General features: G+C 37.9%; 1 protein-coding gene across 6 annotated transcripts in view; it reads left to right on the top strand.

Annotated features, from left to right (window-relative positions):
• The window catches only part of FOCAD (focadhesin), a 302,741-nt gene that overhangs the window by 171,045 nt on the left and 106,153 nt on the right, over positions 1-25,543 (top strand). For all 6 annotated transcript variants that reach the window (XM_005209890.5, XM_024995511.2, XM_024995512.2 and 3 more), the window contains 5 exon segments: positions 4,181-4,315; positions 8,016-8,066; positions 8,768-8,851; positions 18,194-18,332; positions 24,032-24,217. In XM_005209890.5, coding sequence (XP_005209947.2) covers positions 4,181-4,315; positions 8,016-8,066; positions 8,768-8,851; positions 18,194-18,332; positions 24,032-24,217 — 595 coding nt within the window.

The following is a 25,543-nucleotide window of genomic DNA, read 5'->3' as shown; positions in this document are numbered from 1 at the left end:
CCCAAGAAACAGAAATGGCAACAAAATGTGCATAATGTTAGCACTCGGAATGAATTCTCCAAAATCTCATAGACAAACTAAGCAAGATATTCTGAGTCGCTTGTTTGTAAATATTCATATGCTGTATCTGCATAATATAATACCTAGGTATTGCTCCTTCTATTTTGTTTTTTCTTGTTTTAACATTACTGTTGAATTGTGGGTTTAGTATTGTAGGCTGATAGTTTCCTCAGCACTTTTAAGATCTTATTTCATGATCATTTGGTCTTGTTAATTTTGAAAAGTTTGTTGTTATTCTAATTTACTCCTTTATAGATAGCGTGTATTTTCTACCATTTAGCTCTGACAATTGTTTGCGTTTGTGTTAATCATATTATAATGAATAAAGCTATAAACTTATTTTTAGAGGGGCTTATTTTATTTTTCGGTGCAAATCATTTGGAATATATATTATGGGAGTGCTTTCCAAGAGTGATCCAGGAGCCCCATTTTTTATGTTAATTTCTCAGCTCAGTGGTTTCTAGTCCAACCATTACACTAAGGGTACAGCCCTTCATGCTGGCTTTATGTGGAGGTCTCCGTTCCAACACCCTACCTGCTATAGGCTAAAGGCAGTATCTCCTCTTTCCATGTGTGCATTTAAACTCAAGCAATTAGGTTACGGAAACTGACAACCTCCTTTTAGTACCATAGTGCAGGTATTTTCCTTTTTATTTCTGGCCCTGGCTAATTACCCCTACTCTCAATTTTTCCATTTCAGCTCAAGAGTATATAAAAAATGTTCTTTATCAGTCATTTCAAGTGTCGCCCATTATGTGTTGGAGCCTGACGTCAATCTGTATTTTGAAAATAGACAAGTCATTGGGTAATGAATTGTTAAGGTAAAACAGCCCATTGGGACCAGGACCCTGAACTTGGCTCATCTGATATATTATGACAGATCATAAGGCTAGTGGATGAAATCCATAAGGTTCTAGGAGATGGACATAGCAAGGTGGTAATAGGTTGAATCCAAGGAGCCCTCAGGGTCAGACGATCTTTAAGATCTAGTCAAGAACGGCCCAGTGTTGGGAAGGTCAGAGAAAGCAGCATTCTTTATTAAAGACTTCCCTGCTCCTGATTGTGTATGGGCAAGCCTCGATTTACTGATAATTCTTGGCAGGTATACCTTGCTTACAATTAAGGCACAATTCACTGTTGAGATGCTAGAATGTCTTCTCATAGTCTGTGTATAGAGTACTATTTCAGGCATTTGTTTCCAAACTTTTTAGGAAAAAGACTTTTTTTTTTTTTAATTTTATTTTTAAACTTTACAAGACTTTTAAAATGTGTAAACCTTTGAAAATACTTGGAAGATGTAGCCTCACTCCCCATTCACCACTATGGAAAAGACAAGGCCCCTTTTTGTACTTCCATAATTGGTGGCCAGGCATCTTTTTTGTTGATCTGCAAAGTGCATCAGAACATGTATGAGACTATACTTCTTCCTGGCTTTTGATATATACAAATGTTTAAATGACAAAACTGTCATTAGCCAGCCTTACATCTGAGTTTTTCCCTAATGCCTGCAGAATATTTCTCTCTGGATGTCTTTCCTTGAACTCCAGTAAAACATATCCATCCCCTCATTTCCTGCAAAGATGCTCCTTCCAGCTTCCCCTCCATTTTATTAAGTTGCTTTTTATTCACCCAGGTCTCTAGGCCCAAATCATCTTACTTTCCAATTCATTGTCCAAGACCTTTTAATTCTTGCCGTTTCTATCTCAGATTTACTATTTCTCAGGTTCCAGTATCATCAGTAGTTGATAACTACTGGTAATCTGATATAATTATTAGTGTGCTAGATGAGCAGGGAGTGAGAACTAGAAGATGTGGTCATTGTCTTCATGCAGCTCAATATCTAGTTGAGAAGACAATTTATATTCATGAAAATAGTGAACAATACTAGGCAGTATATAATTAAGTGCTAAGTTGGAAAGTATAGAGTTTTAAATGCTGGAAGTTAGAGGAAAGAAAGGAATAAAATAAGGCCTGAATTGTAAGAGAAAAGTTAATTGTAGAATTGAGATGTGAACTTGGTCTTGAAACAAAGAAAGTTGGAATTAAATAGGCATTTAAAATAAGGAGAAGGCATGGATAATCATTATATTGAGCGTTTGCTTTTTGGAAAACTTTTGAGGCTCTATGTGAAGGACTAGGGAGAAATAAGAATTAGAGAAGTCCATGACAGCTTTGAGTTTGACTACAGACTACCAGAAGAATCTTTCAAAAATAACCTTTGAATTTAGTTTATTGCCCAACTCAGAAATCTCTGGAGGCTTCCTTTTCCTTTTGATTCTGATCCAAACTGCTTTGCTATTCTAGGTGCTCTTTGATCTACACCAGCCTTTCTTCACCAGGACTCATGCATGCCTACAACTAGCTTTATTTGTGTTTTGGCTTATGCTTTCCACTTCCTTGTGAAAGGTCTGCCTGATTTCTTTCCATTCCATCTTCAAGTCCTATCTCTAGACTTTCTGCCTCTTGACACTCTGATGACTCCCACTCACTGACATAGCTTTCCTACCTGGATTCCTCCTAAGCCTATTTTCTGTTGGAAATATTTCAAAATCTTATCATGTACCTTTTGTTTTTCAATAATTTAGAGTTACGTACATTTCTCTTTCTTTCTGATAAGGTGGTAAATTCTTTGAAGGTTAGATTATATTTTATTATTCCTCTTAGTGCTGTATCCTACTCTGGGTATATACTCTATGTTGAGTTGGTAGCTTTTAAAGGATTGTTTTTTTTTTTTTTTAATTTCAAATATTGCTGTTTTGTAATATTTGTATAAATGTGCCTAATGTCATGCCTGACAGATAGTAAAACCCTTAGTGATGGTGGAATCCAAATTTGTAGTGGATCCCAAGTCAAAGAGCATTTTTCTGCTCTTTCATGGAAAGTGGAAAATAAGAGCAAAAGCACTGAATCCCAAGTTTTCTGAAATACTTTCTGCTATATTTGAGTCTTTCCTTAATCTGTGTCCTTAAGTATATATTATTCACTTACCTTATATAGTGTTTCCTAAATAATTTGAGTTAGTGTGTGTGCTCAGTCACTCAGTCATGTCCAACTCCTTGCGATCCCATGGACTGCAGGCTGCCAGGCTCCTCTGTTCATGGGATTTACCCAGGTAAGAATACTAAAGTGCATTGCCATTTCCTACTCCAGAGGATATTCCTTACCCAGGGATCCAGCCTGCGTCTCCTGCATTGATTGGCAGGCAGATTCTTTACCACTGAGCTACCTGGGAACCCAGTTTATGTTAGTATATGAAAATAAATTGTGTATGTTAATTGAAGCTTAAGATAAAAGATTGTAGTGTTTTAGAAAGATTAATCCTTGTCCAACTCTAATTGATGTGTGTTGTCACTCTTCCTGCCTGAGTTTTAAAGTTTTAGTAAAATATCTGTAAGTGAAGAAATCATCTGTTGTAGTTGGAATTGAACTTAAGAAGATATTTGAACATCCATAAATCAGATCTTGAAATGGCCTAAGAATACTTGGTTTAAGGAAATTGGATCAAGCTAGAAATGACATTTATTAGTTTAATTTTTATCATTTAACAGCCTCTTAAAATCTGAAATGACTTTTAAAACAAAGTTTTAAGTTACTATTTTAAATAACAAAATAATTCGCCTACCTCATTTAGAAATTTGTAAGATGATTTGAGAGTGTTTTATTTGTATTTACTAACATCTCAATTTTCTGAGTGGTAATATAGTTTCAGCAAGATGGAAAACTATAAAAAATTGTGAATACTTGGATTTAGAAATGTACTAGCATTATCTTACCTGTCTTTGTTTTCTGAGAATGGCTATTCAGCAATGTTTGTAGCTAATCTGGAGTTAATCTGTGTAGCTAATCTGTGTATTCATGCATGAGAGAGAGAGAGTTTTATTTTTTTGGTTAACCAAAATAAAGCTATAAAAAAGCAGTTGTGGGAGGCAGGCTGGATCTTCTTCAACAACAGTTTATGTTAGTTTATATAATTTCTTCTGAGAGGTGATAACTTATCAAATCCTATCTTCTAAGAGTTCTTATTCTTAAGTTTCCTCATAATAAAAGACAGTACCCTTTACTAATGGCTTCAGATGAGCTGGGATTTTGTTAGGTATTGACGTTTGTGTTTGCTTCACAGGTGGTTTGTATTCGCTCCACTTGGAATGCTCTCTCCCCAAAGCTGAGTTGTGACACAAGACCTCTCATTTTGAAGACCCTCAGTGAACTGTTTTCTCTGGTTCCTTCCTTAACAGTCAATACAGCTGAGTATGAGGTATGTGTTTGGATCTCAACAAATTGTCTGTTTCCACATTGGGAAAATGTGTGCTTTACCATGACTTTTGGGAAAAAATTATTCGTAATTTTGTGTTAAAAATCCTTTAGTGCTTTTAGTTCTGCGAACATGATGATATCTTTATGGACTCCTAGGAATAGATGGATATCCACTCTTATCAGTCCTCTGTCTTTAAGACTTACTTACATGAAGGATGCCAAGTTTCATTATGAAAGTATAGTCAAGATTATTAAAAGCCAGTATGTTTCTAAAAGAATACAGTTCGTGAGACCAACAGTTTAACTGTGTCTCGTTGGTGTTTAAAATTCTACAAAGTATTATAAAGGATTTAGTAAGGCAGGGCAGACTTTCCCAGTAGTGTAGACATAGTGTTATTTGTGCTTTGCTTCTAGCTTGGGCATAGAGATTTTATTTTTTGTGTGTTATTAATAGTTCACATTTTCAATATACATCTTCGCTCTTTGTGTATATTCTTCCATGAAGATGGTTGTAAAATCAAACTGTCCTAGGAGAGGAAAATAATTTTATGAACTAGTCAGTATTTGGCATTGTAATGAACTACTTGGTGGAAGACATTTTGCTAAAAGATTCATGCGCTTCTGTTTAACATTTTCTTTATTTTCTCTTCTTTGAATGAAATGAGAGGGTGGCAGATTCATTTATATCTCCACTTTTGTAGCTATAACCTCATTTAAGCTCATGTTTTTTACTTTTCTTTCAAAGAACTTCAATTAATTTTCACTTGAAGTCTTGGTAAACTTTTACTTTGATTTAGTGCTTCACAGAGTTTGATAAACTCCATAAGATTCCAGGAATAGCCCCTTACTTGTTTTAGATCACATGATAAGATAGGAGTGTAAGATAATACTTGCTCTAATCATTCTAAATGCTACACAGTGAGTAAAATCAAGTTTGTCCTCACCAAGGACACAATATCTAGCATGGCACATAATATGTATTCAGAAACTAGTTATTGAATGAATGAATGAAGCAGTACAGGATATTGTGAGTTTATTCTCACATTCGGGCTTTTATTTGGGGGTATTAAAAAAAGAATCAATTCAAGACTCCTAGATTATATAATTCACCAACAGTTGTTTTTTTTTATGACTGCCATTCATGGGTACATACCTTTATGATGTCAGAAAGTCTGCCAGGCTACTGATAAGGAGCTCAGACTAAAAACCAAATTAAGGACTTTGTATGTTGTGTTGTGTATATTTATTTTCTGTCTTCAAGAGCTGAACTCATGTACCTTTGTGCTGCTTGTACTTTGAGTTATTCAGATTTTATTACAGATTAAAGTGTGAAGTGATTTGTGTGTTGGTTTTTTATGTTTGCTTACATTGTTATAAGTTGTCCTTTGGACTGTGTTTTTTCCCTTCAAATTTTCATTCTTTTCCACTGACATTTTGTTTTGGTTTATCTTCATGCTTGTAATCATATTAGGATTCCCCTGTTGTTCAGATAGCAGCTTTGGGATGTTCTATCCATCAGTTTTCTCCTAGTAAGGGAGATTCCTTCAGTGACCAGAGCCCACCTGGAGCAGAAGGGGAGAAATGTAGAGAAAGCCCCTCTCCGTCTGTCATTCTGACTCACTCTGTCCCTTCCTTTCTTCCCACCTTTCCCACTTTATCTTTCCTTCTCTTTCTCCTTCCCCCTCTCTCTTCCTGTAAGTACTTTTTTTTTCTGTTAATTGCTTAGAATTTGTTGGCATGTAAGCCTGAATTAAATGTAATTTTCCCAAAGCATTTCTTAGGTTATTGCTATCCCATGTCACCTCACCCCAAATCATTTTGTTTACCTGAAAATGAAGTCCAGTCGCCTTATACGGAGCCAAGGTCTTTTACAATTGGACCTCACTCTACTTTTCTGCCTCCCACACTCCAGGGAAACCAAACCACTTGTAGTTTCCTTCTCTGTTTCCAAATTTTTCTATTTTTTTTTTCCTTTGTTCATGTTGTTCTTTCTGTCTTGAATTACTTTCTTTTTCATCTCTAATTTTAAAGTCTATTTTAGGAAATAAAGAATCAGTTTAAGTTATCCCATCTGTTGAGACTTTTTCTTCAAACAGGAGTCTGTTATTCCTTAAGTTCTTTATCTATACTGTCTTAAGAACTTTTATTTCTATTTTATATTTACTTCAGGTACATGTGCACAAATATTATCTCCATTAAAATATAAGCTTGTTGAAAATAGAGTCCATGTTTCAATTAATGTATTTTCTGAATTGCTTTTTTTCTCTCTTTTTTTTAAATTTATTTTATTTTTAAACTTTACAATATTGTATTGGTTTTGCCAAATATCGAAATGAATCCACCACAGGTATACATGTGTTCTAAGTGCTGGATACATTCATTCATTGACTCAGAATATATTTATTAAAGCTGTACTAGGCCTTAGAGATACTAATAAATAATAATAGATACTATTTTAAGTAGTTATAGTCCCAGCACTAGTTACTTTATGTCAAAGTATTACTTCTAATATCTGATAAGAAAGTATTTTTCATATTATAACAAGAGAATCTGAGGTTTTGAGAGGTTGACTCATTCATTAAACAAATATTTACTGAGTATCTGCTACATGCAAGACAAATAACTGAGCCAATACTGTAGTTTCTAAGTGAAACCTATTTTCTAAACCCAGCACTTTCTAGCTCCATTATACCACATTGTCAGTCCCTGCCTTTGAAAGCTCAAAAGTTGGTAAAAGATATAGACATAAGCAATAATAATTACAATAGCATTTGTTGAGTGCATTCAAAGGGTTAGGAGAGTATGGTGGTGGACATGACCAACATCTTAGGAGGACACTAAAGAAACCTTATTTAGTTGGTGCTGTTGGACAAGGATCATGAAGAATTACTAAAGATTGCTTTCCATTGAAGTTTTGAAGAGAATATGCAAAGTCAAGGAGGTATAAAAGAACCTCATATGATCTATCAGGACAAGAAGTTAGATGTGGCTAAAATGAAGGAGACATTAAGTGCCGGAAGATAAATGGCTTTTTATGCTCACTTATTTATTAAATATTTGTCATTTGAGGGAGTGGGCTTTATATTCTTTATATACCAGCCTTTGAAATGAGAAAGACAGATAGCCCTTTAATGATTATACAAGCTAGGAGAGAGTTAACCACATACCCAGATAATCACATTAAATGCTAAACTGTGCCAGGTGCCATATGGCTGCTTGGAGAAGGGAGAACTCTCGTCTGGGTAGGGGATTAGGAATAGTGGCCTGAAAGAAGAGAGTAATCTAACATTTGTACTGAGATTTGAGAAGTCAGTAAGAAATGGTTGGGGGAAAAGTGAAAGTGAAAAGGGAAGTGAAATTTATTTTATTTATTTATTTTTTTATGGTACAATATTCTTGGCTATATGCATCTTTTTTTTTCTTTTTCATTGGTTTATTTTTTTTTAATTTTATTTTATTTTTAAACTTTACGTAATTGTATTAGTTTAATCTAAAAGTCTCACCTGATTTAACATATCCATATGTTTGGATGATGAATCTGAATGTTTTCATTTTATGAATGGTAAGTAAGTACAGATTAAGTTCATTACAAGTGGTATAATTTTGAAAGTGATTTACTTTTGACATTTGCTGCTTTAGATTGATTACTGTCAATTTTATCTTTGTCTTAGAATTTATTCTGTTGTTTGTTGATTTTTCAGAATTTTAAAGTTCAAGTCCTCAGCTTCCTCTGGAACCATACTCAAAACAAGGTACTATCAGAAGGGTGTCAGAGAAACAGAACCAAGCTGGGGTAGAAATTGTAATACAAGAATATTATGAGAATTATAGAATTGTGTTATAAAGAACTATAAGAATAGGATAAAAATTTAAAATTTTTGATTTAAAAATTATGACTACAAGTTTAGCCTTTAAAAATTATTCTTAATTTATGCCAGTTAATACATTTTCACCATAAAATGCACTTATTACTTTGTGATGCTGATGGATATGAAGAGGGACTATTGCCATTGTCTCTCATTTTTAATGGTCCTTTCTCTTTCCTGCTTTGCCCCTTCCCACCAATAAGCACATCAAATGGATAAAAAGCCCACTCCATTTTTTAATGTCATTTCCAATCAAGAAATATGGAGAAAAAAATGTCAGTGATATTGTACCCAACTCACGAGTGAAAAAGCTTAGATTCCAAAAGGTCAACTTTCCCTGTGAAGTAGCTGAAGAATCAGAGAAGAATCATATTTTTATGTTTAATGTCCCAACGAGGATAAATATTTGGTGCTTCTTATGTGTCTGCCCAATGCTGTTTACTCTCTACTTTTAATTGGGACATACTAAGTGAGGCGTGAATACCATTTCCAAAGCACTGACTATAGAACATTAAGGTTGGTGAGGGAAAATTTTTTTTCTTCCTCCAGAGTTGATGTTTAATATATGCCATTTCTTTATTTTTTAGGACCCAATTGTCGCAAACGCTGCCTATAAATCTCTGTCACACTTTGGTGCCGGGGACCACACGATTCTTCATCTGCCTGAAGAGGTAGGGCTTTCTGCTTTCTCACTGCTGTCTCTTTTCTCCTGGATGTATAGCTTTATTTGTATCCCGCTATGGAAGAGAGTCTTACCTGTAACTCTAGATATATTGTCCTTAAAAGATAAGAATTTATATTCATTTATATTCACTATTTGTTTTATCTGTCATAGATTGTAGAGGTCTTAGACGTCACAGATAGTGAATTTAAATCTCTTTGAAGCAAATGGAAGACATGTATGGAGCAAAATGTAGTCTCCATAAGGTGACCAGTTGTATGACTGTATTCCTGTGCCCAGAGCAGATCTGTGTCACTCTGGAACCACTTTACCTAAACTCAGACTACATAGAGTATGGTTTTCTATCACCTGGGCACCCAAAGATCTTTATTTGTGATGGAGACTTGAGATGCCTTGTGAAAACAATCTGCTATTTATTTGTTTTCAAATGATAGTCCTGGAGAACTGGGTGAAGAAGGTATCACTCTCTTTTAAGTGTTAACACATTATATGACATTTTCTCAGTTTTTAGACTAAAAACAACCAACCTTTTCTAACATCTACCTAATATAACCAGCTTTCAATTCTCAGGTAATATTAAGGAGTAAAGTGTATGGTTTCACGTTTAGTGTTACTGCTAATTCAAAAACATACAAATGTTTATTTTATTTTTTAAAGTTTTTTTTTTTATGTGGACCATTTTTAAAGTCTTTATTGATTTTTTTACAATATTTCTTCTGTTTTATGTTTTGTCCTAACTCTTCAGTTTAGTTCAGTTCAGTCGCTCAGTCATGTCCGACTCTTTGCCACCCCATGAACCACAGCACACCAGGCCTCCCTGTCCATCACCAACTCCAGGAATCCTCCCAAACCTATGTCCATTGAGTCGGTGATGCCATCCAACCATCTCATCATCTGTTGTCCCCTTCTCCTCCTGCCCTCAATCTTTCCCAGCATCATGGTCTTTTCAAATGAGTGAGCTCTTCACATCAGGTGGCCAAAGTATTGGAGTTTCAGCTTCAACATCAGTCCTACTAATGAATACCAGGACTAATCTCCTTTAGGATGGGCTGGTTGGATCTGCTTGCAGTCCAAGGGACTCTCAAGAGTCTTCTCCAACACCACAGTTCAAAAGCATCAATTCTTCGGCACTCGGCTTTCTTCACAGTCCAACTCTCACATCCATACATGACCACTGGAAAAACCATAGCCTTGTCTAGATGGACCTTTGTTGGCAAAGTAATGTCTCTGCTTTTTAATATACTATCTATGTTGATCATAACTTTCCTTCCAAGGAGTAAGCATCTTTTAATTCCATGGCTGCAGTCATCATCTGCAGTGATTTTGGAGCCCAGAAAAATAAAGTCAGCCACTGTTTCCACTGTTTCCCCATATATTTGCCATGAAGTGATGGGACCAGATGCCATGATTTTCGTTTTCTGAATGTTGAGCTAAATTTAAGCCAATTTTTTCACTCTCCTCTTTGACTTTCATCAAGAAGCTCTTTAGTTCTTCTTCACTTTCTGCCATAAGGGTAGTATCATCTGCATATCTGAGGTTATTGTTATTTCTCCCAGCAATCTTGATTCCAGCTTGTGCTTCTTCCAGCCCAGAATTTCTCACGACATACTCTGCATATAAGTTAAATAAGCAGGGTGACAATATATAGCCTTGACGTACTCCTTTTCCTATTTGGAACCAGTCTGTTGTTCCATGTCCAGTTCTAACTGTCGCTTCCTGACCTGCATATAGGTTTCTCAAGAGGCAGGTCAGGTGGTCTGGTATTCCCATCTCTTTCAGAATTTTCTATAGTTTATTGTGATCCACACAGTCAAAGGCTTTGGCATAGTCAATAAAGCAGAAATAGATATTTTTCTGGAACTCTCTTGCTTTTTTGATGATCCAGCAGCTGTTGGCAATTTGATCTCCCCAACCAGGGATCAAACCCCGAACCCCTGCACTGAAAGGCAAATCTTAACCACCGGACCACCAGAGAGGTCCCTACAAATGTTTATTGAATGCCATTAGAAAGTGAGCAAGACATTTTGTTAGAAGAAGTTATATGTAACATGACCCAGAATCCATTCTAGGGGTGAAATGGCAAGAAATTTTGTTATGAATTTCTTGGGATCCTCAAGCATTTTAAAATGGGTTGATTGTTTCTTCTGGATTGAGTTTATTCAACAATTAGATGCCAGTAGGAACCAGGCAAGCTTCTGTTTATTGAATTGAATTGAAGGGACTGATGATAGGCTCTTGTAAAACCAAATCCATCACAAGGCAGGATTTCCCGTGTTACTGAGAACTCAAAGACAGATTGGCCAGCTTGCCATGCAGTTATCACAAACAGGAAGTCTTAAGAAAAGATTTGTTCTTTGACTCATAACATCTAAAAAGATGGGATTTCAGACTGCACTATGGTGATCAGCAATACCCATAGCTTCTTTAAAAAAAGAAAGACAAAGGAAAAAGTTACATGTATATTTGATTTACAGACTCTTACCAATAGGTTAGCTACAGTTTCTAGAAAGATACTTTTTTGTTATTATTATTTTAAATAAGCATTTTCTAACTTAGATCACAACATAATGATTGCCTTATTTTTAGCTATTATTACTGAAATATTCCAGCTGGCATAATAGCTTTTATTAAATAACTGCCATATACTCTTTACTATTTAGTCTCCACCTCTTTAAATGTTGATATGTTTATATTTTATTCTGTGGTGGTTTAGTTGCTAAGTCATGTTCAACTATTCTGTGACCCCCAGGACAGTAGCCTGCCAGGCTCCTCTGTCCATGGGATTTCCCAGACAAGAATACTGGAATGGGTTGCCATTCCCTTCTCCAGGGGATCTTCCTGACCCAGGGATCGAGCCCATGTCTCCTCTATTGTAGGCAGATTCTTTACTGCTGAGCCACCAGGGAAGCCCTGTATTTTATCTTACTTGAGGGTTATGTTCAGTTTCTGATTATGTTTGTTAGAGTTAATACTCAGTTAAGTGCTATACTCAGTCAAATATTACTTTCTTAACCTCACTCCTATATCCTCAGATCCTTGAATAACCATAAATAGCTCTTTATATCTTCCAATGTAAAGAGTAGTGATGTAGAGTTGGGTTTATATATATGCTTGGGTTTTCACCAACAGAGCCTGAAGGTCTGTAAAGGAAATCTTTAAGACTTATTTTAGCCTTGCTTTTTCAACCTTTTTTTTCTGCCCTAACCCCCTTTTGGGATATGACTCACTTCTACAGGTATCTGGTTCACTGGTGGTAGTTTGGTGGTTAAGTCACTTAGTCACATCCAACTCTTTGTGACCCCACGGACTGTAACCCACCAGGCTCCTCTGTCCACGGGATTTCCCAGGCAAGAATACTGGAGTGGGTTGCCATTTCTTTCTCCCGGGGATCTTTCCAACCCAAGAGTTGAACCTGGTCTCTTGTATTGTAGGTGGATTCTTTACTGACTGAGCCACCAGGGAATCATTCTCTCAACTGGGATTAAGATGAGAGGACTTAATGGTTTAAGAGTCTACCTCCCTCCAAGCCCCAGCTTCTGATATAGAGGACCTTCCTCCACATGAAGAAATCATTACTTCCAAAGCCACGCACCATCCATTCTTCTTTTTATTCATTACTGATTTTCAGTTTGGTTGTTTGAAGGATTAAAAGCCCCCAGAATGGTTAATATGTTCATATTCCAAACAAGTCCCCATAGGCAAAGGATGCAACAAGTCAGCTCCCGCCTCTGTGTTGTGGATGATGGCAGTAATGTGAAACTGACTCCCTTTCTCTGAAAGCACACTTTCAACTGTTTCAGAAGTCTCTCCAGGTAGGGACTTTTCTAGTTGTAAGATCCAAGATTCCTTCTTGTTATCAAGTTTACTCACTCTGCACCACGGGCAATTGGCTTACTCACAAAACTGAAGGCTACTTGTATACCTTTCCAGTGAAAGTGTTCCCGCAGTCTCTTTTTCTGTTTGTGGAAACTTGTGAAATAATCTGTTAGCAAAACATTCTGTGAATTTCAAGTAGAAAAAACATGTTAAAAAGATACAATGGGGACTTCCATGGTAGTCCAGTGGTTATGAATCCACCTTGCAACGTAGGAGAAACTAAGATCCCACATGCCACAGAGCAACTTAAGCCCGTGTGCCGCAACTAGAAAGTCTGTGAGCCACAATGAAAGATCCCGCACGACACAATGTCGATTCCCAGTGCCGCAACTAAGACCGGATGCAGCCAACTAAATAAACATTTTTAAAAAATAAAAAAAGTAGATACAGTGGATAATTGGGCTTCCCTGGTGGCTCAGTGAAGAATCTACCTGCAATGAAGGAGACCTGGGTTCGATCCCTGGTTTGGGAAGATTTGGAGAAGGCAATAGCTGCCCACTGCAGTATTCTGGCCTGGAGAATTCCATGGATTGTATAGTCCATGAGGTTGCAAAGAGTCAGACACGACTGAGCGACTTTCACCTTCACAGTGGATAATATCCACATGGTTGCTTTTGTGGAATATAGTTCAACTACTTTTGTAAGTACACCTTTCTTTAAATTTACTAAAGAAAGATTTCTTGTTCATTGCTGCATCCACTTAAACTGTGAAACTTGTTGAAAGAAAGCTAACAGGCTGGTAAATCAAAAGCCATTAAAGGAGTGGCAGACATCAGCAGGAAGGTGTAGGGTTAAATGAAACAGTGCATGTAAGGTAAGATGGAAAATGTCTGTGGAGAGCAGAACTGAATAAGATACCATGTGAGCCAGGGATTTGAATACCAGATTCATTAACTCATCTTTCTTGTCCCTGGTGTATTATTAGGAACTTCTGTGGATTGTTGTTCATAGACACTTAACAGTTGCATTGCTTTAATAATTATTTATTGGACATATATATACTAAGTGCTAGGCTGTCTTAGACTGAGCGACTGAACTGAACTGAACTGAGGCTGTCTTATGAGCTGGGAATGTTGAATGAATCCATGTGTTTATTCATTTGTAACAGTATTGTTAATCATTTGAAATATGCACGTCTAAAATTGGTTAAAAAATTCAGTGGGGCTTCTTTGAGGACTTATTTCAATATTAAATAGAATGATTTTTTCCCCATTTAGTTTGTATTTCTTAGTCTTTTAGCTATTTATCCTTCTCCTTCGCCTTCTTTAGCGCCCCCCAACACCCCACAAATGAAACAAAAGGAAAAAACAAATCAAAAAAAAAAAAAACTATAGAGAATTGTGTTTCTGGTAAAACAGTCAATAATGGATAAACATTTCAGTTGATTCTTCTGTGACTTGGGTTCATTAAAAAATATTTGGCTGTTTAAAAATTGAACTTTTTATTATAAAGCTCTTAACATAGATTGTGTTGTTGATTTCTGGAGTTAATTTTAGAAGTGAGTAATATGAAAGAATTCATTATGCACCCTAGGTTGGTATTAATGTGGTATAACCTGTTTGGCTTTGATTTAAGTGAATGTCATTGCATTCATCAGAAGCTATTTCTTTTTGTAAATGAATTTATGCAGATACTTGACATGTTCCAAATAAAATTCTCTGCTTATCTACAAACTCCTGGATTTTTATATGTTGCACACACAGAAGAATGGCAGAAAGGTTATCTGGCTCAGAACGTGTAGTGAAGCATTTTGTAGGATAAGCTTTTCAATATTCTACTTAAAGCAGATTTTAATAGTAATTTATTATTTTATATTTGGCTCTCCCTTTAAGTTTCTTTAACAAAGCTTAGCTGTAATTGGAAGGGCGTAGTTGGTGTCTGTATGTGCACGCATGCATATGTGTGTGTGTGTGTGTGTGTGTATGTTCTGAAAAGAACCCCCCCTTTTTTTCCCCTGGATGTTTGAGTAGCTAATGTGATGCAGTTACCAACATTTTATCATTTTAACAAGCATTCTTTCATAAGTCTTCCCTCGATTTTCCCTAGTTATACTCATGTTGATCTTATTCCATTGTTGCATACAAGTCAAGGGAAAAGGCTGGGACTAGTATAGGGAAGCTGGAACAAATGCTTGAAGAAAAGTGAGCGGAGGAGCAGGGATGTGTAATGAAGCCAGGGTCTAACAGTAAGCGCTAATCTGTTCAGGAGAATCAGCTCACTTTTGAAGAACCATAATTGAAGGAGTAATCATACCATTATAAGTAGGCAGAGTATTTCTGTACTTAAATGACAGTACATTTCTAATTTCTTTGTTAAAATATATGCATATGTAAGATATAGACAAATGTTGTTAAATCATTTTTTACATATTATATATATATATTATAAGGTTGAGCAGAAACACTGGATAAGCTAAAATGTGTGCAAAAAAGATCATATTCTTTTATATGAAGTAATTCTGGAATTAAGAGTGTTTGGTTATCGGGCGTAGTTCACATGCCAGTTCAGGTCCGTCTGAAGGGTGCGGCAGCTTCTACTTCTGTTTCCTATGCTTCCGCTTATGTGGCTACCTCCTCAGCTGCTCCCTCCTCCAGATCACACTCTCTCCCCTTTCCTCTCTTTCTTATAGCCTTCCTTCCTTTCTTTTTAAACAACTTTGAAAAGTGAAAGTGTTAGTCACTCAGTCGTGTCCAGCTCTTTGTGACCCCATGGACTGTAGCTCGTCAGGCTCCTCTGTTCATGGAATTCTCCAGGCAAGAATACTGGAGTGGGTTACCATTCCCTTCCCCAGGGGATCTTCCCCACCCAGGGATCGAACCCAAGTCTTCTGCATTGGCAGGTGGATTCTTTACCATCTGAGCCACCAACTTTATTGAGATATAATTTGCATCCCATAGGTTCACTCCTTTAAAGCATACAATTCTAGTGGTTTTAGTGTGTTCAAAGAATTGTTCGTGTAATCACTGAACTACCACAATCTAATTTTAGAACATTCTATTAGCCACCAATTCCAATTACCCTTCCCCCCTTCCCCAGCACTATTAATATGCTTTCTGTCTCTAAAAATTTACCTGGCCTGAACTTTTCCTATAATGAAATCATATACTATGTGGTCTTTAGTGACTAGTTTTGTTCACTTAGCATAACATTTTCCAAGTTCATGAGTAACACATACCTGCATTTAATACCCACTTATGACTGAGTAATATTCCGTTGTATAGATATGCCATATGTGCTCATGGACATTTGAGTTGCTTCCATTTTTTTGGCTATTACCACTAATGTATTCACATTCATGAACATTGATGGGCAAGTTTTGTGTGGTCATTTATTTTTACTTCTTTTGGTCATATACCTAAGAGTAGGATTGTTGGGCAGTCCTACTGGGTAACTCTGCATTTAACTTTCTGAGAAACTGTCAAACTATTTTCCGCAGGGGCTGTACCATTTTACATTCCTATGAACAGTGTATAAGGGTTCTGATTTCTCCACAATTGCACCTTCCCTCTGAGTTTGCATCTTAGCTTAAGGGTTTAGTGCTGCCTTCCACCTCCCAGAGTCCCCTATCTCTGTGAACATGACATGCTGCAGAGTTTCCCAGTGCTGTGGTACTCTGGGGGCTTCCCAGGTGGCACTAGTGGGAAAGAACCCACCTGCCAATGCAAATGCAGGAGACATAAGAGACACGAGTTCAATCCCTGGTCAGGAAAATCCCTGGGAGGAGGGCATGGCAACCCACTCCAGTATTCTTGCCTGGAGAATCCCATGGGCAGAGGAGCCTGGGGGGCAACAGTCCATAGGGTCTCAAAGAGTCAGACATGAATGAAGTGACTTAGCGTGCACACACTGATGCTCTGGTGTGGTAACCAGTGTTATGCATATAGTCTCCAGCTGTAAGCATTATTGTCTATTTCCCCCTGTATGCCCTTTGAATACTTTTTTCAGTTTTTACTATGATGTGTAAAAAGTCAAGAAGCAAGGTAAACGGACCCAGAACCAACTCCTTTTGGGGAACTTTTTAGGCAGCTAGGACTAGTTAATATCTCTAAGATAGAGGATGTCTCTGGCAGTCCAGTGGTTAAGAATCCTCCCTTCTACTGCAGGGAGTGTGGGTTCTGTTCCTGGTCAGGGAACTAAGATCCCACATGCCACATGTATGGCCAAAAAAAAAAAAAAAATCTCTACGATATCTCTTGATGATACTAAATGTGGCAAATTCCAATTATACAAGCAGACCAGAGATGCTCAGAAAATCCTCCTTGTCAGAAACAAAAGGTTTGCAAATGTGCCACGGTTTCTCTGGTATACACTGATAGCAGCAAATGCGGGCATGCCCTCCACAGAGCATGTTATCTCTGTAATTATGGCTGGCTCAGTCCTCTGAGAATTAGGTCCTCAAGATTGAATCAGAATTAAATCTTGTCTTGGAAAGTACTCGGTAGTCAGGCTGCTTTCACTCCTTCACTAGCAAAAAAGAACACTAGTTATGGTTGAAAGGCTTCATCAGAGTTGAGGTTATTATACTTGAGAAACATTTTATCCCTGTTTTCTTTTATCCCCTTGCAAGTTTCCTGACTCAGTGCAGTTCCTAAATGGAACAATGCTTTGGGGACCTATGAAGAAGGCAGTCTGCAGGAATTGTTAATTATTTCTAAAAATAACTCTGGGAGACAGACTAATGGTAATGACTGGGTTCTGGCACTTTATGGTTATAGCAACCACTTTTATATATTTTGATTTCCTCCCCTAATGCTTAATTATCTCCATGGGCATGACAATGGTATGTCATTGAAAGTATTAAAAATTTAATTAATTGCTTGACAGTTATATCTTGTGGAAATTACAATAGTGGTAATCTTTCTACCTTTTTAATTTTTGGTTCAAATAAACCTAACTAATCACAAATCTTCAAATGGCAAATTAGACACAGTAAAGTAGAGCTACCAATTACAGATTTTAGTGTTTTTATATTCTCTTGCAACAAACTGTAGAGTCAAACAATAAGTCAACTAAAGCATTCTGTGTCTTCCTGATCTCTACTATATATCCTACTAGAAGATTTTAAGCTTTATCATAGAAATATAGCTAAAATCACTGATTTAAAAAAATGAATTCAGACAAGGCAAATATCTAATTATAAATGATAGAAGTTCAATATACTGAATGTGTTTGCATTTCATTGTCTGATGGCATAAAATTTTTATTAGTTTTCTCTAGTAATCATTGCTTATGCTGGTTTATGATGATTTTCTTAACTATATTACCATTAGTTCTTTACATTCATCTGGGAGTGTATCTAATAAGATGATTAGAATTTACTATTTAGTTAATTTGAAAATGAATAGATTTTGAAAATCAATTTTAATGATCTTTAGACATTGTAGAGCAATGAGTCTCAATGAACTTTGAAAAGGGCAAGTAAAAGGTTTTAGTATCACCTTCTCTATCATTTCAGGTAAGACCAGAAATCCAAACTCCTGATGACCTAGATGAAGATGAAGATGAGGAGGGTGATGAAAAAGAGGTGGATCTTTCCATTCCCGGCTCTTGCTATCTCAAACTTTTGTCACTCACAGCTCCTTCAGTTTTACCAGGTGGGAAAACTGGTAAAAAAAACTTTTGTCCTATTTGGTGGGACAAAAGCTAGCATTTTTTTGTGTGTGTGCTTTTTTCTTCCTACTTCTCTAATTGTGCTCTTTTGTGACATATGCATAGTCTAGCTTACTTTAGTCTTAAATACTTATATTCTATCTGTGTCCTACAGGGACTCCTTGAGATAGTATGGTGTTCCAAACACACTGAAAAATGTTAGACTTAAAACTAAACTGGATAACTAGTTTAAACAATCATTTTCACTGGAAAATTTAAATTCATTTTAAAAGTTAAATTTACTCTACAAGACAGATTTGCAGTGTGACTCTTAAGTTACTGAGTCAAATGGTTCTTTACCTTATTTATAAACTGAATGAAAAGATCATTAGAATCTTCAGGAATTTCTTGGGTAGTTTCATCACATTTCCTGGCAGTCCAGTGGTTAAGACTCAGCCTTCTAATGCAGGGGCTGTGGGTTCGATCCCTGGTCAGGGAACTAAGATCTCGTATTCTTTTAGGCTTCCCTGGTGGCTCAGATGGTGAAGAATCCACCTGCAATGTGGGAGACCTGGGTTCAGGGTTGGGAAGATCCCCTGGAAAAGGGAATGGCTATCCACTCTAGTAATATTCTTGCCTGGAGAATTCTGTGGACAGAGGAGCCTGGTAGGCTACAGTCCTGCTGCTGCTGCTAAGTCGCTCCAGTCATGTCTGACTCTGTGCGACCCCAGAGATGGCAGCCCACCAGGCTCCCCTGTCCCTGGGATTATCCAGGCAAGAACACTGGAGTGGGTTGCCATTTCCTTCTCCAATGCATGAAAGTGAAAAGTGAAAGTGAAGTCGTTCAGTCGTGTCCGACTCCTAGCAACCCCATGGACTGCAGCCTACCAGGCTCCTCCGTCCATGGGATTTTCCAGGCAAAAGTACTGGAGTGGGGTGCCATTGCCTTCTCCAGGCTGCAGTCCAAGAGGTTGCAAAGAATCACACATGACTGAGTGACTTTCACTTCACTTCATCATTAGAAATATATTCTTCCTTTAGAATTACTCTAAAGAAATGGTGGTACCAATATTTGAGAACTATCCATTAATGCTTTTTAAAAATAGATTAAGTTACATGGTCATTTAGTTTTGATATAAAGTGTATAGGACCTTGACTCTTAAATAATTATTCTAATTATATCCAATTATTCCAATTCAATATTAGCCAACGTTTTTACAAGCATGCATTTGTTACCTTTTTCAGTCTGAAATCTACCCTGAATATTCATGGATGTAAAAATTAAGTTCAGTAAACTCACAAAATGTCATCTTTGTCTTCTCACTAATGATCATAGTCTTCTCACTTCATAATCTCACTGGCCTATAATGTTAGAGATTTTTTGGTGGTTTTAAAAAATAATTAATTAATTAATTTGACTGCATCAGGTCTTTACTTGTGGCGTGCAGGATCTGTTAGTTGTGGCAACATGTGGGATCTAGTTCCCTAAACAGGAATCGAACCCAGGCGCCCTCATTGGGAGCACAGAGTCTTAGCCACAGGACCACCAGGGAAGTCCCATGTTAGACGTTTTTATCCTTGGTTTCATCCTACATGGAGATCCCTGAGGAATTCAGCCAAATACACTTAGTATTTATTGCTAGAGCATGCTTCTGTCCCTAAGTCCTGCCTCCTTTCATTAGAGAAAACCGAACGGTACACCTTAGTCAGAGTTCATCTTTTCTTTCCCCCGTATGTCCAGTACAAGCCTTAAAGACTTGTTGCCATTTTCTTTCTCCTGTTCATCCCCACTTCTTACCTCAAGGCTCCTCAGAGTCTAGGACCTCCCAAATCCCCTGTGGTTAATAGTGGGTCCAAAGAGGAAAAACGCCTCCAGTTATCCAAATTTCCACCTATATCCCCAGATAACCGAAGAGTTCAAAGTCCTCTTGGGCTTTTAAAATGACATTGTTCCCTCTTAAATGGACGCTTACTCTAGTCTCCTGGCACTAGAAACAGGAGAAGCGGTATGTTTGTGGCCGAGGTATACTGTTGTTTCTGTCCACTCCGTATGTGCAGAGCTGTGATGGCCGTTAACTGGCTCTTCTGCATGTTTGTACTTGACATTTACTAGTATCTGTCCCTAAGGAAGAAGAGGAGGAGTTGAGATTATCTGTATCTATTTGAGAAAATTCAATAATTAGAGTCAGTCAGGTGAATGACCTAGAGGCTGACTGTGTCTGGCAGACCATTCACCACAAGCAAAGTTCTTCATTTTTTGTTGCCTCTTATTCCCTGTGATTGTAAGAACCACGAAAAGACACTGCCTTAGAGATGTACAACCTAAGTACAGGGTGGATGATATATTTTAAGTTTCTAGGTACAGCAGGCAGAAGACTGAATTGCAGTGAATGTAAACTAACCCTGGCCCTTTTCTTCTTATTCCTTTCAAGTGAACAAAAGCAGTTGCAAAGTAAATCCAGTGATTTGAATTATTTTAAATAGGGATGTAACTGCTGTTGCTGCTAAGTCGCTTCAGTCGTGTCTGACTCTGTGCAACTGCATAGATGGCAGCCCACCAGGCTCTCCCATCCCTGGGATTCTCCAGGCAAGAGTACTGGAGTAGGGTGCCATTGCCTTCTCCATATGCTGTAAAAGATTTTTTAATTTTGAAATAATTTCATACTTATCAGAAGTTGCAAAATTAGAGAGTACTTTTACCCAGCTATTCCCATTGATAACATCCCACATAACTTTAGTTCATTATTAATACCAGAGAATTCACTTTCATACTGTTAATTAAACTATAGACCTACTTGGATTTCATCATTTTTTTTTACAGTGTATAAGTTTTGGGAATTAGCTTTTTTAAAAAGCTCAGTATAACATCTAAGACCCATCCAAGTAGTTATCTCTATCAATTGTTCTTTTTTTATTGCTAAGTAATATTCCATTTTGAGATGTACCCAGATGGCATTAGCAGTAAAGAACCCACCTACAAATGCAGGAATTGTCAGAGACACAGGTTCGATCCCTGGGTAAGGAAGATCCCCTGGAGAAGGGCACAGCAACCCACTCCAGTGTTCTTGCCTGGAGAATCCCTTGGACAGAGGAGCCTGACAGGCTATAGTCCACAGGGTCACAAAGAGTCGAACACAACTGAACCGACTTCACACGCACATAAAATGTACCATAGTTTGTCTATGTCCTCATCTGTTGGAAGACATTTGTTTTATATCTAACACTCTGTGTCCTACAGCTCTTTTCAAATCCTCACTTGATCATCTGGAAGGAAGAGACTAGGGCAAGGTTCAAAGACAATGGGGAAAATTCCTAGTTGTTAGCTTTTTCAAGCTAGCAACTTGGGACGGATGGTACTGTACATATCAGTTGCATGCATGGTATTTTACTTTCATTTAAACTGCTCTCAGGCCTGAAATTATTAGGCCTTAGTTCTCTGAAGTGCCTGACAAATAGACAAATTTTCATTTCTGGGTTAGTCTATGTGGAGATGTATACTTATCTCTTGGCATATATTATCTTTTACCAGAATAGGATCCCTTCTGTCCTCACAAGCACATAATTCTTAGGTACATTCTGAAAAGTCTAGACTCCTCCGAGCTTGAAGCAGTCATTCATGTGGTCGTGTATATAGGACTTGGGATATGTGACCTGCCAATGCAAATTACCCACATTTTTCATTCAGATGATATATTGGTCAGGGTCTTCACAGGAAATTCAGAGGGAATAGTTGAGAGTTTAATAAAGGACTGCTTAAAGGTGTGCTGTCAAGGTTAAAGAAAATTCACAAGCAATAGTGGATCATCTCAGAATGGCAAATGTCTCTCAGCCTAAGAGGTAAAGGAAGGTAATAGTTACGAGAATAAGAGAGAGCTTCTGTGTCATAAATAGGTCTGCCTAAGGGGAGTTAGGCAGAGAAGGCAATGGCACCCCACTTTGTACTCTTGCCTGGAAAATCCCATGGACGGAGGAGCCTGGTAGGCTGCAGTCCATGGGGTTGCTAGGAGTCGGACACAACTGAGCAACTTCCCTTTCACTTTTCACTTTCATGCATTGGAGAAGGAAATGGCAACCCACTCCAGTGTTCTTGCCTGGAGAATCCCAGGGACGGGGGAGCCTGGTGGGAGGCCATCTATGGGGCCGCACAGAGTCAGACACGACTGAAGCGACTTAGCAACAGCAGCAGCAGCAAGGGGAGTCAGGACCTTCAAAAGAGTGATAACAGGCATCCTGGAGCAGTCCTGCAGGAGGATGTCTAGGGAGCAACATGCCCTCACCTCTGTTCTCAGCCTCTGATCTCCTACCAGTATCTCCCATTGAGTGAAGCCAGCTGAAAGCCAGAGGACAAGGGAGCCTAGTGATGCTGTTGTGAAAGGTTATTCTTCCAGGGCACAGAGCAGGGTTGGGAGGGTGGATCTGGAGGGCAAAATGGAAAACTTACTACATAGGTGTTCTCTGGACTTTGAATGGAGAAGCTTGGTTGTGCCTAGAAAGGCTCTATATAAGAATGACAGAACTGGGTATGTAATCCATGTTCCGTGAGTATTTGCTGCCTTTAATTTAACTGTGGTCTTTTAAAGGGGACATTTAGACCTGTTCAGAATGAAATTCTAGTTCAGGTGGGTGGACTCTTGCTTTTTCTTCCTATAAGAAGAGGCACATGCAGTGGTTTCCTTTTTTGTTTCCCTTATGATTTGTTTAGCTTTATTTTTTTGTTGCTGTTTTTGTTCTGCATTGGGCAACCTCTAGTGGTCCTTGGGAAAATAACACTTGAATATAAGCCTATAGTGTTAATCAAGTATTTTGCTTGAATATCCTGTCGTCTTCTGGTCCTGGATCACTATATTCCCTTATGATAAGTAAAGATGTCAAGCAATAAGGATCTTGGGCTTAATTAGAAGAAACACAAATAAATAATGAATTAGTTTTTAAAAATAAGTGTACTGATATTACTACACAATGAAGGACAGTCAGAAAAGGCTCTTTCTAAATGATAAGAAAGAGCCAGTCACATGGCAATAAAGGATTAGTGTGTTCCAGGTAGAAGGAATAGCAAGTGCAGTGGCCTTGTCTTAGGTATGAGCTTTGTGTTATTGAGGAATGGAGTAAAGCCCATGTGAAAATGTGCCTTTAACATAGCTAGGAAGGAAGGCAGGTGGTAGAGATGTAGTCAGGAGAGTCGGGGGCCGGGTCATAGGAAGCTTTGATGTTATTCTGTGTACAGTGAAACACCAGAAGGTGTTAGAGATGGAAATGACATAAAATTCTAGCTTCGGAGTAGAGGCTGGTTTGGAGGAGTAGTCATGAGGAGAAGAAATCAAGAAACAAGTTTTTAAATTCATCCAAATGAGAAAAAGAGAAGATAATGACTGGGCAAGTAGCAGTAAAAATGGAAAGGGGTGGATTTGAGATATATTTTAAAAGATAGATCTAAAAGGACTTGCTAATGAATTACATATACAAACTATGAGAAAGAGGAATTACGAATGACCAGGTTTTTAAACTTGCATAACTGAGTGCCATGTTCTGGTTTTAGGAAGACTAAGAATAGGATGAGAATCAAGACTTGTTCTTTTACTTTGTGAAATTTGATCAAAAATATAGCTAAGTTGTTGTTTTTGTGGGTGTGTGTATATGACTTAAGAATGAATGTTTCTCTTCTAGCATACGATATTTACTTTTGATCTCCTTTTATTTCTTTCAGCTTTGGAGGAATTTTTTACATCACTTGTGAAGCAAGAAATGGTGAATATGCCCCGTGGGGTGTATCACTCTGCATTGAAAGGAGGTGCCCGCTTAGATCAAGGGAAGACTGTAGCAGGAATCCCCAATTTTATGTTGAAAATGTACGAAACAAACAAGCAGCCAGGTTTGAAACCTGGCCTTGCGGGTAAGCGATACATCAGTGTATAGGTTTTTAATGTACCGATTTAAGCTTCTCTTCCAAGTAGGATGTGATTGGGCGTGGAAAGGCATTGCTGCTGCTGCCCACATCTAGACACACTGGATAAATTACAAATATGAATCACATCTTAAAGCCATTTAGAGAACTGCAGAAGCAAAGATATAAATAAAAGCAAAGAGATAGACTGAAATTACAGAATAGGGGGAGCATTTTAGAGGTTTCCGATTTTTTTAGGTTGTTCCCTGCCCCACGCACTGGCCCCCACCTCATAGGGGATGTTCACCCATTTTGGTTGTGGACTGGAACTGGGATTTGGCTCAGGCAGAGGCCTGTTGGAGGCCAGAAAACCGGTAAAGCTTTTAGTGGCATGAAGGGACTAGGGTGATGTGGTGATTAATTTTATGTATCATCTTAATTGGGCTAAATGACGCTCAGATAACTGATAAATATGATTCTGAGTGTGTCTGTACGTGAGTTTCCAGAAGAGGTTAGCATTTGAGTCAGCATACTGAGTAAAGATCATCGGTGTGGGTCGGCAACATCCAAACCATTGAAGACCTGAATAGAATGAAAAGACAGAGGAAGGGTGAAGCTGGGAGATCCATCTTCTCCTGCCTTTGGACGGTGGTGCTCCTGGTTCTTGGGCTTCCTGACTCAGACTGAATTACACCACTGGCTTTCCTGGTTCTCTCGTTTGCAGACAGAAGATTGTGGGACCTCTCAGCCTCAAAATTCTTGTGAATCAATTGCGATTAAAAAAAATCTCTACTTGCTTATCTGCATATCTATATCTATACATATCTTGTTAGTTCTGTTTTTCTGAAGATTCTAACTAATATAGGTAACAAACTGGAGATTTTCCTCTTGAGATATTTGGTGAGTTTGGAGTTTGCACTGAAAGTTAAAGAGCTAGGCTGATGCTTCTGAAAGGCAGTGGTCTCCAGTCTTACAGTACTTGGAAAACAAAGACTGACTAGGAGAATGGGCCTGAAAACCAAGTACACAAATAGTGAGTTGATACTGGAGATCTACAGGTCTTTTCACCTGGTTGCCTTTACTCATTTTGGCCTCAGTTAGAGGCTGAAATTCAGGCTTGACCTTAACAAGAGGGTGATACAGGAGGCAGAGAAACCAAGAGAGATCCTGACATTTTTGTGGTAACGCTAGTGACAAAACTGAGCTGGAGGGACTTTAAGCACACGGCATGTTTCTCCCTTAAGGTATTTGTCAAATTTTGAAGCTTTGTGGGATGGGAATTTAGAAGGTAACCTGAAAACTTCTGAGGACAGATGTAAATCTCTGAATCTCCCG

This window comes from Bos taurus, chromosome 8 (genome assembly GCF_002263795.3).
Source record: "Bos taurus isolate L1 Dominette 01449 registration number 42190680 breed Hereford chromosome 8, ARS-UCD2.0, whole genome shotgun sequence".
Classification (NCBI taxonomy): domain Eukaryota; kingdom Metazoa; phylum Chordata; class Mammalia; order Artiodactyla; family Bovidae; genus Bos; species Bos taurus.
The sequence above is the reverse complement of the archived record's forward strand: the minus strand, read 5'-3'. Positions and strand labels throughout refer to the sequence as shown.